Source organism: Sceloporus undulatus, chromosome 5, assembly GCF_019175285.1.
Source record: "Sceloporus undulatus isolate JIND9_A2432 ecotype Alabama chromosome 5, SceUnd_v1.1, whole genome shotgun sequence".
NCBI lineage: Eukaryota > Metazoa > Chordata > Lepidosauria > Squamata > Phrynosomatidae > Sceloporus > Sceloporus undulatus.
The window spans coordinates 51558473-51573136 of NC_056526.1; the positions used below are offsets into that span (position 1 = coordinate 51558473).

General features: G+C 40.7%; 1 protein-coding gene across 1 annotated transcript in view; it reads left to right on the forward strand.

The window, feature by feature from the left end:
- The first annotated feature begins 592 nt into the window (after positions 1-592).
- The window catches only part of PPP1R12A (protein phosphatase 1 regulatory subunit 12A), a 163443-nt gene continuing 149371 nt past the window's right edge, over positions 593-14664 (forward strand). Inside the window, exon 1 of the mRNA XM_042467984.1 lies at positions 593-997. Coding sequence (XP_042323918.1) covers positions 761-997 — 237 coding nt within the window. The 5' untranslated portion in view covers positions 593-760. The remainder of the gene's footprint in view (positions 998-14664) is intronic.

Genomic DNA, 14664 nt, shown 5'->3' on the forward strand with positions numbered 1-14664 from the left:
TATTTTAATTGTATTGTTGTTACTATTATTCTTAATAAACACTGCAAAAAAATAAAATCCACTCTGAGACGGCTTTAACTGCCCTGGCTCAATGCTAGGGAACTGTGGGAATTGCAGTTTATTCTGGCACCAGCGTTCTCTCTCTCTCTCTCTCTTTCTGACAGAGAAAAAGCCTACAAAACTACATTTCCCACAATTCTCTAGCACTGAGGGCAGTGAAAGCGTTCTTTCTGCAGCGTTTTAGGGCTCTCTCCTCGGCCTCAACCCTGAAACCTACATCTCGTCCAAAAAAAAAAGAAGTTACCAGGCAGAGAGGATCTCGCGAGATTATGTTAAACGAGGAAGTAAGGCCATTCCCCAACCGCCACACCCCGCTCGCGCTCGCTGGCTGTCTGGCTGGGCGGACCACTCAGGGAAGGCCAGGACGCGCATGCGCAAGAGAGAGCAAAGAGAGAAAGGAGGGCGGGGAGAGAGTGCCACGGTGCGCATGCGCTAGAGAGGGGAAGGCGAAAGAGAGGGAGGGCGCTCCAGGGCGCGCATGCGCAAAAATGAGGGCAGAGCCAGGGCGGGTCAGTGCGCGCACGCGCAAGAGAGTGTAAAGCAGAAGCGATTGTAAGGCGGTGCTCTGAGTAAGAGGGAGAAGCGAGACAGAGATCGCCGCGGTGCATTGTGGGATACAGGCGGTGCTGTGTATTGGGTGCCGCCGCCGAGGCGAGAAGAGAGCGAGAGAGAGGCTGAGAGAGGAAGGGAGCAGCGGGGCATGAAGATGGCGGACGCCAAGCAGAAGCGGAACGAGCAGCTGAAGCGCTGGATCGGCTCTGAGACCGACCAGGAGCCGCCTGTGGTGAAGCGCAAGAAGACCAAGGTGAAGTTCGACGACGGCGCCGTCTTCCTGGCCGCCTGCTCCAGCGGGGACACGGACGAGGTGCTGCGGCTCCTGGAGCGGGGCGCCGACATCAACTACGCCAATGTGGACGGACTCACCGCGCTACACCAGGTCGGTGCGGGGACTGGGACTGGGAAGGAGCCGGGAGGGAGGCCCGGAGGGGGCGAGAGAGGAGCGGGGGTGCCCCGAGGCCCATCCCGGAGAGAGGGAGAGAGAGAGAGAACTCTGGAGGCACAAGGAACTACAATTCCCAGGATTCCCTGAGCCAGCTGGGATGTCCCTGCAGTGTGCTTTTTGGACCTGTGGCCCTGCGCCCGCACTGCGGGTATAATCCAGTTTGAGACCGCTTTGACTGCCCTGGCTCTCAATGCTGGGAGTTCTGGGAGCGGTAGTTTTTTCCTTTTTGAGAGGCTGAGGAACTTTGAAGGGAGGAGGGTTAGTGTTTGTTCTGGGCGCACTTTCTCCTCTTGAACAGATTGGCGTCAGTATCCCTTCTTACCCCCCTAAAAATGCTTGGGATCAGAAGTGCATATACATACACAATGAGGTATTTTAGGTCCACAACACACCGCAGAACTAACCCGGTTTGAGACCGCTTTGACTGCTAGGGAATATTGGGAATTGCACTTTGTTGTGGCACCAGAGCTCTTTGACAGAGAAAGCTAAATGTCTCACAACACTACACTTCCCAGAATTCCCTAGCAATGCTAGGCAGTTCTCTTCACTGTAGCTTTTGTGAGACATTTAGCCTTCCCTGCCAGGGAGTTATCGTACCACGACAAACTACAATTCCCAATACTCCCTAGCACTGAGCTAAGGCAGTTAAAGTGGTCTCAAACTGGGTTATTTCTGCGGTGTGTTTTGGACCTGAGATGCTTAACAAGGGCTGCTGCATCCACACTGCGGAAATAAAATCCAGTTTGAGACCGCTTTAACTGCCCCAGCTGGCTCAGTGCTAGGGGATCCTGGGAGTTGTAGTTTAGGTTGGCACCAGAGCTCTCTCTTTCTCTCTGACAGAGGAGGCTAAATGTCTCATGAAGCTACAGCGCCCAGAACTGCCTAGCATTGAGCCAGGTTTCAGACTGGATTATTTCTGCAGTGTGTTTTGGTCCTCAGACTGAACTATGGAGTTCTGGGAATGGTCGTTTTGTGAGGCATTTCACCATCTCTGGCAGAGGACTCTGTGGCCACAACGCAGTACTCTTCCCAGAATGCCAAGGCATGATGGAAGTGGTGCGGAACCAGATTGTTTCTGCAGTGTGGATGGAGCCTAGGAGAAGGTGGCAGGCTTCCTTCGCACATCCCTGAGGCATGGCCAGAAAAGGAGAGAGCTCTGGAAAGGGAGCCACGGGGGTGATGGCTTTTCCACAGACTTAACTTGGGCTGTTGCTGCTGTTGCTGAATGGTGGCCACTTCCTGTCTTTTATGTTTCCCAAATAAGTAGAAGTGTGAAGGCTGCTTCTGCCCTTCCAAGAAAAGGGGCATCCTTTCTCTGCTCCCTACTGCCCAGCCCCTCCTCCTCCTCCTCCTCTCCCCAACATCTTTTCGCTCTTTTAACCTTTGAGACAAAAGGGGTTCTGTCCTCCTTCTGTATTGTAGAACTTGAACTCGACTCCGGTGTTTCTGCCTGACTTCTTCGCCCTTTGTAAAGCATTTCAGTGCGATTGGCGTTGCTTTTGTTTGTAAACATGTGAAAACGGATGTTTCGGGGAAGGAGGAAGGTAAACTAGCTGTGCAGTACTTTTCAAAATAGATGTTTTGTGCACGTTAAACTTTTATAGGCATCTGATTGGAATCTCGAAATGTTAGCCAAATAAGGAAGGACTGTGGCAATCCGAAGATAATGCGAGTTTGCTTGAACAGATCTAGGTTCTACTAATAGGCCAGGAGCAACAACAACGTTAAGCTCACTGAGTATCAGAAGAGCAAGTATAATCACTTTGACAGCTTCATTTTTGTTTTGAACGGCAGATGTCCTGGTAGTTCAACAAAGGCAGCATAATTAGGATGTCTTGTTGAATCAGGTAGAAGTTCTCTTCCCAGCAGACTGTCTAGTTGAGCATATAGCGCTTTGGTAATCTGTTAAGCATAGATTTCAATTTAGTGCTGTATGTATTAAAAATTCCAGGTGATGAAACAAGCATGAGGAAAGTGTCCCTGTTTTTGTTTTTCCAAGATCACAAAGATGGCTTGCAAATTATGCATATTTCGTTTTTGTTGTTGTGCAAAGTGTACAATCAGCCCAGTCTCCTAAATGAAACCTGCTGTTCTTTAGATGATATGGTGCATCATACATGTCCTATTTGAAAATTAAATTAAGAAGAAACCAAAGAATCATTAAAACTTCCTTTGTTATGGTAAAATAATGGTGGCAAGAGTAATTTCTCTAAAGACTGATTGGCAAACCTCAGATGTTTCATCACCCTCGAGAAATGGTTTTATGGCTGAGGCCACATTTTATTAGGCTAGATGTTAATCTGTTCACATGTTCCAGAAGAACCAAAAATCATAGAACTGCTTGTAATGGCAGTAAAAAGATGCTGTCATGCTGAGGAGTTCTCTCTGGCCATCAACGTCTGGCCAGTATAGTTTGGTAGTATAATTTAACAGTGTCCGATTTCTCTTTTCTGCACCATTGGACTAATATTTGTTAGTATATTGTCATAAACTGTATTGGGTGTTCATATCACTAAGCAGTCTCGCTGATTCTTCTGCTAATGACTGTTGGTGACTGGAAAAAGACATTGGAAGCTTGTTTCTGAAGAAATCTCATTGATCTTAGTAGACATCCCCTAGGATCTGTAAGACTTCAGCCCTGGGCTATAAGTTGTAATTTTAAAAAATTGTGATATACTTAACACTATAGGATTATTAAAGAGTAAAGAGCTTTTTGGGTGGAACTTGCAACTATAGCTCTTAGGTTTGTGACGTAGTAGTGAACCATGAGAATTACTAATTCAGACTAATTCAGTCTTGTATGCTTGTCTTCCACATCCTGGTGTCCCCTACATGTTTTGAACTAAAACTGTAGTGAGCATGGTCAGTGGTTAGGCATTGTGGGAACTGTAGTTTAAATAGCTATATAAGGGCAGCTACAGGTAGTTGAGGAAAAGCTGCATAAAAGCTGTATGGAATTTACTGTATAACAGATAGACACAGTGTTGCTCTGACAAGATTTTTGCCAATTTAGGGTTTGAATAAAGAGAAAAATCAGGGCCCAGAGGGGATCTCTCAGCTTTGGTATTGAGTAAAATGATGGAAAATACAGTACAGTGGGCCCTTGTTATCCTCTGGGGTTTGATTACAGGACACACACACATGCCCTCCGCGGATACCAAAATCTGTCATGTCCTGTTAAATACATTGGTATAGTAAGCTGGTGTCCCTTACATAAAACGGCAAAACCAAGCTTTGCTATTTGGAATTTATACTGTACTTTAAAAAAACTATAGATAAAGAATCTTGGATCTATGGTTAAAGAATCCATGGAGGACCGACTGTATTCCTGATTTTCCAGAACGTCAGAGACATCTAATGTCATGCCATAATATACTGTATCTACAAAAGAATGTTAAAGTCTGTGGTCCTGTGGTCCCATGAATGATAGGATCCTTAAGGTATACTCCAAGGATAGAGGGAGAGGCCTGACCTTCATGGAGACCTTCCTAGCCACTCTGGCAGAAGCAAAAGGGAGAGGTTTCTGTAAGTGTGTTGGGGACAGGTTTGGCTTCATAGGCCTAAATCCAACTCTGGTCTCAACTAGAGGTGACTCGCTGAATCACTGGCATTTTCTCTACTTTTCAGCAGTTAATCCAGTGGGTTTATTCTTAAGTGAGACTTGCAGTTGGTTAGTCCATAGTGTTATTTTTCTTGACACGACTCTAGAATTGGGAGAAGTATATATCAGACCTGGTATTTGTTGACCTAATTTAACTCTAATAGTGATGCGAGAAAGATGGTTAAAAACAGAGCGAGAGAGAAATGCCGCTTTCTGCCTTGTTTCTGACCTGCTGGTGTGAGTTTTTGCAGGACTTTGGATGAGGTAGCTCCTTTGCTTTACAGATCACACCCAACATGGTGATATTCTATAAATTTAGAATTTACTATTTCATAATCATAACACTAAAATGTGCTCAATACAAGGGCCATTTAACTAGCACTTGAACCTGTAATACTGTTAATGACAACTGAAACTTTGCTGCTGTGACTGCTAAACAAAATACTATATGGTGGGTGGGTCAGTTTCTGTTGGTGCATATCAGATTGAGTTTTGTATCGACAATGGGATCAACAGAAATAGATACCATAAAAACTATTTTTTAAACTATAAAACTATTAAGAAATTTATTTTCCTTTGGGTGAAAGGAGCCATGATTCTATACAGTAAAGCAATCAATAATGTGACTACGTGAATAATGATTGTTTATTTATATATATTTTCTTACCAGTACATGAAAACCCTGTGAAGGGTTTACCTTAGGGTCACCATAAGTCAGAAACGACTTGAAGGCACACAACAACAACAACAACAGAGTAATAATATTGTCTTGTTTTTTAGAAGTACCATTAGTTTGTATGTTAGTGAAGAAAATCAGATTAAACTTTTAATGCTTATTTCTCATAGCTGATGTATAACATGATTGGACGAAGGTCCAATGTAGTTTTTTTTAATTTTTAATTTTTTTAATTTTGATGTTTTCTGAAGTAGAAGTTTATTTTGAACAAGGTATACTCAACACCTGATTTGCCATTCTTTCTGAGCCAAACAAACACACCCGGAACAGAGCTGTAGCTTATGTTTGGGACAGTCATGTATGTGCCTTTCCAGCACAAGATAAGTTTGTCTTGTTATCAGAACTCCATATGGAAAAAGAATACAGTTTACTGGTGCCTAGAGTACGACCATTACTATGAAGAAAAAAATTGTGGGTAGGCTGTAAATCATGTATGAATACATTTATAGAAACTGATTTCCTTATATCTATATGTCTGTTGTGCAGATTATCTCCAGCAGATTTCATAAACCAGATGTAGTAACAGAGCAGACTTAAGCAACTGTCAGAACTGCTGGGCCTCCTGGCTGACCCCTATCCTGAGACTTTTCTCTAGAACAGAGAGAGTATTCTTGTGCAGTTAAACTAGGACTGTGTGAAAATGAGGGACAGATTTCCTTTCTTCTATTTGACATGGTCTACTCTGTATCAAGAACTGCAAGTCCCAGAGTTCCTGTACGTTGGAAACAGGAAAGAAGGATGACTGGTTGGAAGGGCAAAGCAAAACACTATTTGATCGTGGGAGCAAGTGCTGCTGCTGCTACTGCTTCTGGTAGGATTTGCAGTCCCCTCAGCTAGTGTCTAATTCACTCACAGTTTCTATGCTTGTTTGGATAGTGTAATCTGCCTATGAGAGTACAGATTCAAAGCAACCAGTAATATTTGTTTTATATCCCATTTGGTAGACAATAGATACTAGATGACATCAGAGCCTTCAGGTTTACTTTTGGAAGAAAATATGAACTCCCTCTACTGATATTATTACATGAAATGTACAAGAAAAAAACGACAGCTAATTTTCAGTGAAGTATGCATGGCCCCGCTTACTTTTTGCACAATGCCAGTGATTGGCAGAAGGTGAAAGAAAATTCAGCATGATAGCATTCATCAAAATTGTAGGCATTCTACAATGGCAAGAACAGTTAAGCCACTTAGGCATCTTGTTTGTTGAGTGTGAACTTTCAAAAGAAATTGACTGGAGGCTTGTGTAGTTTTATGGTTTTATTATGAAATGGGCCAACAAAGCAAAGTTTTAAAGTTGGCCTAATCTTTATAGCCACATTAGTCCACTAGAATAAAAAAGAAATTATGATGTTGAGAGGGTTATTCTTTTTAAATAATCAAAAATTTACAGAATAGTTAGCAAACAGGACTCTGAGGCTGAATGTTAGTATTAAGCAAAAATAGTGAAGGCAGGTGAATGTGTAAGCAATTTGAGAGCTAAAACAAACGATCATGAGATCATACGCATGGAGCCACGAATTGTCTTGTTAGTATGAGAAGGTGCTTCATGTCACAACTTTGTATTAGGTCCAGTAAAATGGTGCTTGAGCCCTGCTTCTTATAGGTAAATAATTACTAAAGGCCTCCCACTGTCTGTTCTTTAAAGTTCATGCTAATATATATTTGAGACACCAGTAGTTATGGTTGAGTTTTCTAGGAACTTTATTACCATTTAGAAACTACCTCAGTGCATTTTAAAATGCCTTCTTGTCCAGAGCAACACAATTATTTAAAGCTGAAAATCAGTGCTTGCTCACAGGTTAGTTACAACATTGTTATTCCAGGAGTCTCAGGACAGCTTTTGAAAATACTGCACCATTAAATTATTTAAAAAAACTAACACATAAAATGACCAGTAACATCACTATCTGGCACCCTAGAAAATGAAACCAAATACAAGTAAAAACCCTTTGCAAAATATGGATAAAGAAGAGCAATTTAAATGGACAGAGCATTCCAGAGCATCCAGCATGAGTCAGCAGCTGGGTATACTCCAGCTATTTTGAGCTAAAATTCCCATGATCACATCCATTGGCCTTTCTGGTGGGGATCTGTGGGAGATATAGTGCAAGGCATACAGAGGTGGGTATGAATATATTATTCCAATGCTAATGTAACTAATTTAAGAGAAGTGTTGTTTTAGGCACTTCTATCTTGTGCTGTTTTTGGTTTTCAGTGTTAAACTGGCTACTGTGAATTGTTCCCAGAAGTATACAGGTGTAGTTGATGCATTCAGTAAAGTACAGTTTCTATGTGACTTTGCCTTGCAATGTTTGTTAAAGAATGAGCAGACTCATTCTTCACCAACTGAAATTTATATTTCATTTTCTGGAACAGTCCCATTGTAGTAATCACTAGGCTGGAAGCTACAAAAGCATGGGTTAGCATGGTGAGTTCAGCCATGCCTGAGCGGAGTTGAAGGCTCTACAACAAGTGCAACTTGCTCATAATACCTGTAGCAGTTGTTATCACCTCCTTCTGCGAAGGCTTGTTTGAATTGAAAAGTATATCCATGTCGGCTGCTGATTAGACCAAAAAAAAGTTATTCAGCTCATTGCAATGGTATAATTTTATTTTTTAACTGCTTTGTCCCATACATTGCAGACAACACAAAAAGGTCCTTTCCCAAGATTGTGTTATTATAGTCTCTTCATTGGTGGAGTAGATAATAGGTCTGTTTGCTTAGGACCTTATAATGTAAAAGTAAATTTAAAATACAAATGTAGAGGGTTTAATTAGCTAGATAAAAAGGTACAAGGTTTGACCTAAAGCTTGGTCAGTAGAACCTGAAGAATAATATCTCAGGGGAGATTTGGAAAAATAAGGTGAACTTTTCTTGAGAAAACCCTGGCGGCACAGTGGTTAAATGCCTGTACCGCAGCCACTCACTCATAAACCATAAGGTTGTGAATTCAATCCCAGCCAAGGTCAACTCAGCCTAGCATCCTTCTGAGGTCACTAAAATGAGTACCCAGATTGTTGGGGGCAATTAGCTTACACTTTGTAAACTGCTTAGGGAGTGCTTAAGTGCACTGATAAGCGGTATATTGATGTACTTGCTATTGCTATTTAATTGACAGTCAAGGATCCAGAAAAACCTAAACACTTTTTATGGCATTGACTTCACTAGACAAGGTCAGCATTGATTTAAATGACTTCTCTTATAATCACTAGCTTGAACTCTTTGGTGTATTGAGTACTTTAGCGATGGCACCCTGATAACTAATTAAATGCTTAGGGATTAGTAGTTTGGGAGAACAGGGTGGAAATCTAAAGAAACATTAAAAGTGAATCTAATTATAGAGGTGTATATTCAATTGGTTTTTTTTTTTAAATCACAAATGAAAAGATACAGAGATATGGCTGTATTTGTGGTGGAGAGCATTAGTGCTTTATATAGTTGACTGGAATACATTATCAAGTACAGTAATCTAAAATGATTTTGGTTTCATAAATTTTAAGTAGTGGTTGTTTAAATGCAGACTTATGTTAAGTATATGTTTCAGTTCAAGAAATTTGGTGTAATTGGAACAAAAATCAATCAGTGATACCTTTATTGGTCAACCGAAATGCACAGTATACTTGTTGCAAGCTGAAAAGAAGTAGATACATGTGTTTAGAAACGTCTGTTGTAAAACATGAAAACTGGCTTTAGACAGAACACATTGGGGGTGTTTTGTACAAAGGTATCTTACCTTGCCAGTGAGCTTTGGTACTGCTAGAAGAGCATGCAATTTTTAAAGACAGTATTTTGTGTGATTATTTCATGATTGTACATAGTTTTTCGTCTTATTTCAAAGGTATGGTAATAATAAAGTCGGCAGGGTATTTTTCATCATAGACTTGATTCCTATGCACATTTCAGAATATATAGTGGGCACATATAACAATACTATTTTAGTTATAAATATAGTCAGCCCCTCTTATACACAGAATTTTTATACATGGATTCAAGCATCCACGGTTTGAAAATGTTCAAAAAAAAAGTATACATTTCAAATATCAAACCTTGATTTTCCATTTTTTATAAGGGACACCATTTTGCTGTGTCATTATATTTAATGGGACTTGAGCATACACAGATTTTGTTATACACGGGGGATCTTGGAACCAAGCCCCAGAGTATAACAAGGGTCCACTGTCATTTGAGTAGCTGGTGGGTGAATAGTTTTGGTTGCTTAATTTGGTACTGTTATTTCTCAGTTAACTACTTCAGTTAGTGACAAATGCTGTCTAATTTTATTATTGACATAAATATAGCGCTATAGGAATAGAAATCGAAGTCATGAATTTACATTCATTGGCCGTTGTTCTTCCACTTTGAATGTTTATGCAGTGTACCCCTTAATGTAATATAGTAGTAGTAATGGTGGTGGTGGTGAGAGCCAGCTTGGTGTAGTGATTTGACCCTTTGGAGATCAGGTTTCATTTCCTAGCTCAGCAATGAAATCCACATGGTGATCTTGGGTGAGTCACACACTCCCATGATAGGGTCATATTAGGGTCACCATAAGTCAGAAATGACTTGGAGGCATGCAGTAACAACAAGTAGGAATAGTACTGGAATGAAAAGTTTGAGTGAGAGCAAGTGAAGTAAGAACCTTTGCATTAATTTGAAAACATTCCTGTCCTCTTCTGCTAATGTAAGTGCTAGAATATAATTGGGGGCTTATTTTAGATATCCTATATACATAGATTTCAGCAGATCTGTTAAAAATGTTGAGTGTGACACTGCCCTTTGAGCTTCCTTCTGCTATTGAAGCTGCAGAGGATTGGGATGGTTCTGGTAATTGAGTAGTGATTCCTTCCCTCTCCAAAACTCAACTTTTGAGGAAGGCTGGGGGTTGAATAAAACTAGTATACACACACCCATTACCTGTTTTTCCAGTCCCAGAGTGATAAGTACTGGCAGATGGATGGTTTTGAAGATGCATGCAAAGCCTTCAGTCATTGGCATCCAAATAAGGTCAATCTGTGTCTGCCCTTTCATAAGGATATGCCAATGATTATAGAGGTTTCCAGGACAGTGAGGAGTGATGGTAGAGATGGGGGAGGGAGCTGCTGAAGGGTTCAGGACAACCAACACATTTGAACTCCTGTTCATTCCCAGTGTAAGTCATCTATTAAATCATCCGAAACGCTAATGAGAAACTGGGTTGATTTGGGTATAAATATTAATAATAAATGTATGTTAACTTAGACTCTATTATGTAAGCCTTAGAGTAACTGGAGCATCACCGTCTACTGTAGGATATTGCTTCAGAATAGTATGTTGAAGGCACAGTAATAGTTTTCCAAAGCCACAGGACCTAAGTTTGAATTTTTCAGAGGTAAGTACACCTAGCAGATAGCAAGTACGTTTCTATGCCGCTTACCTTTGTACTAAACGGTTTAGAAAGTGTTAGCTAATTGCCCCCAACAAGTTGGGTACCTATTTTAATGACCTACGGAAGGATGCAAGGCTGAGTCAACTCTGAGCCCCTGGCTGGTGTTGAACTAGCAATCTTGTGGTTTGTGAGTGAGTGGCTACAGTTAATGCATTTAACCACTATGCCATCAGGGCTCCACCTCTTCTAAAATAGTTGGGACAAACCCATTCCTTGTTCATCATTTTTATATTTGCATAGTGAATCCAGATTCAGATGCCACGATTGAACATGGATCCAAAAGCTGGTTGGTGGTTTCAGCTTTCCAAGCAACTTATTATAACTCTAGCCTAAAAAGTATCCATAGTAGGACTATGTAACCACCTGTGATTTGGTTAAACTATGACATCCAGGTCAGAATGAATATGAGCAAATTTATTGGCACAATGAAGTACAAATTGTCTGGAATTGCATTTCAGGATTCTACATGTTGGTCCTCAGGACCTGAATTAAGCAGGTGTCTTATGATATGAAAAAGTTCTACAGGTGAACATAGAGTAGATTCATGAGTGGTGAAAAAATAAGCATTTTGGTGTGTCATCATCACAGCATCTTGGCCAGTGGTTCTCAACCTTCCTAATGCCGCAACCCTTTAATACAGTTCCTCATGCTGTGGTGACCCCCAACCATAAAATTATTCCTATGACCATCGGAAAACACACATTTCTGATGGTCTTAGGCAACCTCTGTGAAAGGGTCATTCGGCCCCCAAAGGGGTTGCGACCCACAGGTTGAGAATCACTGATCTAGGCTCTAAATGTTGTCATTGTCACTTTGTGATTCTTAGGTTGGATGAGGATGTATGAGAACAAGTACATTGACAGTGCAAGCCATTCCCCAGTTCAGTGGCTGACTAGGTCCTTTTCAGGACAGCCTTTCAAATTTGCAGGAAAATCTCTGAAAGACATCTCATTGATAGAGTTGCGAGAGTGGGCCTCCAGACTTGTTCCCCATCTTCTCAGTACTTTGAAGCAGCCTGCAGTCTAAGCCATATCAGATAGCGATCTGTTCATTACAATACAGCCATACTGGGTTTTCTATCCACAGATTCCCTTCTGTGCCAGTATAGAAAACTATATCCAAGTAGTTTCTGTGCTGAGCCAGATATAAATATTTCTGTGTTACCCCTTTTGAAGTACAGGCATTCAGTTGGTCTATAAAGAGGGTATATGAGATAGAGTCCTCCTGTGATATGGTTGCTTTTTCTTCTCTCTCTGAATAAAATTGGAGAAGTCCTCAACCTTTCTTATAGGTCACCTGGTATTTAACACATGTACATTTTTCAATAAGGCCACCAACAATATAATACTCAAGGAGGCGAAGTTTGAAAAGCTTCTTTGAGTCCTGTTTTTCAGGAGAAAGGCAAGGTATCAATCCAACACATTTAACATGTAGCTGTCAAAGTTGCCTCTTTTGCCATCTCTTCCTCCATGGTCATTGCATTGTTACTATATCTGCATTGATTGATCCCCATTCTTGCTCTACTCTAAACCAGGGGTTCCCAACCTTTCTAACTCGCAGAGCCCTTATTTCTGTGGCGTAGCCCCTAAGAGGCCTACTCTATGTCTTATATGTTATAATGTTATAATGGTGTTTAGAAGTATATATAACAATGTATTCTTATTCTTTAATTTCATTCAGTTTTTATTTCTTTCATTTTCTGGATCGGCCACAGAGCGCCTGGAGCCCTGAGGGCTTCTTGGAGCCCAGGTTGGGAACCCCTGCTCTAAACCCTTCTCCTTGTATAATAGACTCAATAAAGATTATTGACATCTAATAATATTCTCAGCCTTCTGATTTGTTATGAATTGAAGTGTGACATCCCCCTCTCAACACCAGCTTGCCTTCTCACAATCTTGGATCCAGCAAGTCAGTCAGTTGTGATTAATCACAACCACTCAATTCATACTGCCCATTCTTAAAAAAATAGTGACTATAAATTTTCCAGAACCATTTAGGATTAATCTCTGAGTTAATGTTCTTAGTATAATGCTTCCAATATGTTGGTTTGTAAAAGATTGATAAATTCCCATACTGGTTGAGTGAAAGAAGTGATGTAAATAAAACAGTCCAAACAGGGGCTTCCTGTTACTGTCACCCTACTGCTTTTTCAGCGGTCAATATCACTGCATGCTGATTGTCTCCTCTAACTTCTGCCTGAGGAAACCAACAGGCTTGTTTATTTAGAGTGGAGAGAAACACTACCACAGAATGTGTTAAAGTGTAACAAATCTCCAAACATCCCCCTTTTCATCCTGAAGAAAAGCAGGAGGCTTAGATGTAGAGTCGGACCTTTTTATCCACTGATTTTTTAATCCACAGATTCAATCATCCACATGTTGGAAATATTAAAAAATATATACATTCCACAAAGCAAACCTTGATTTTATTATTTGATATAAGGGGCACCATTTTACTATGTCATTGTATTTAATGGGATTTGAGCATCCATGAATTTTGATATCCATGGGGGCTCCAGGAACCAAACCCCAGAAGATATCAAGGGTATGCATTCTCCTGGGAAAGGTATGCATGGTAGGTGTTTAAAGAAGAACACTCTTTTAATAAGAAAAGTGATATGCTTAAGACAAACCTGACTCTTAAAGTTTTTGCCTTTTACTCTTGACACAACTACAGAACTACAGCCAACAGTGTTGGCTGGACAGTGTTTTCAGGGCTTCAAAGCAAAAGAGAGGGAGACCTAAGCTGTTTGTCAGAAGTTGCTTCCTTGTGTTGTTTGAAGGGGGGGGGGGGGAAAGGGCAGACAGGCTGAAATAAAGCTGCTTTGGGTCACTTTGGAGGTACGCTGTTTAAATGCTGCATGTGTCCTAAGATGCCAGAAACCATGCCGAAACTACGCTCCAATCCTAAGGACTGGAGTGCATCTTTGGTGCAGCTTCTGGCCTCTTAAAATGTGTGTGTCATTTAAACAGCATACCTCCAAAGAGACCCATAGCAGCTTCATTTTGGCCTGTCTGTATGGGCCCAAAGTTAAGTCATAAAAGCTGGGGAATGAGAGAGGGCCTAGAATTGGAAGAACATGTAGACTTTTGTAAAGAAGCAGTTGAATACTGTGGGTTGTACAACTTGGGGTTTATGTATAGTGCTCTAGGGTGAGGGTGGCCTTTGAAAGAACCTGACTAGAATCCAATATTTACTGGAATACTCAACACCAGACTGCTGTTTTAACTCCTAGTAACTCCTTTTGCTTTCCGTATTTCAATTTGCCAGTAGCAAATCCTTAAAATAATGCTGACAATAATAAGCATAAACAATACTTAAAGTTTGGGAATCAGTGAGTGGTCATAGGTTTATTGCATCTGGTTGTCATCTCCTTAGTATACTTTTAAAGGTCAGCTGTAATCAATTTGAACAGAGGCATAGCTTAAGATAATCCATATTTGGATGTTTGTTTTAACAAAATGTTTGAAATATTGAAAACATAAGAAATTTACTCCATATGTATATCCTTTTTTAGTTAAAAATTTTAGTATGACAACAAATCTTTTCGGGTTTATAAAAATGAGGAGTGTCTGGCTATGCCTAGTACTTTAGATTTTACAATTCAAAAGTATTATCTTTATTATTTATGTCCATTATATTTTGGCTGCTTAAAATTCTTGCTTGATACTGAAATTATCACCTTATCGCACTATTGGGCCTGGCTTCTTCAGGTTAAGTAGTAATGTATTGAAGTATCATTTGAAATCTTGGACCTAAATCCAATTGCTAGTCCCAGCAGGAGTTGACTAATTGAATTAATGGGAACTTGGGGTATGTAAGTGCCATTTATTCA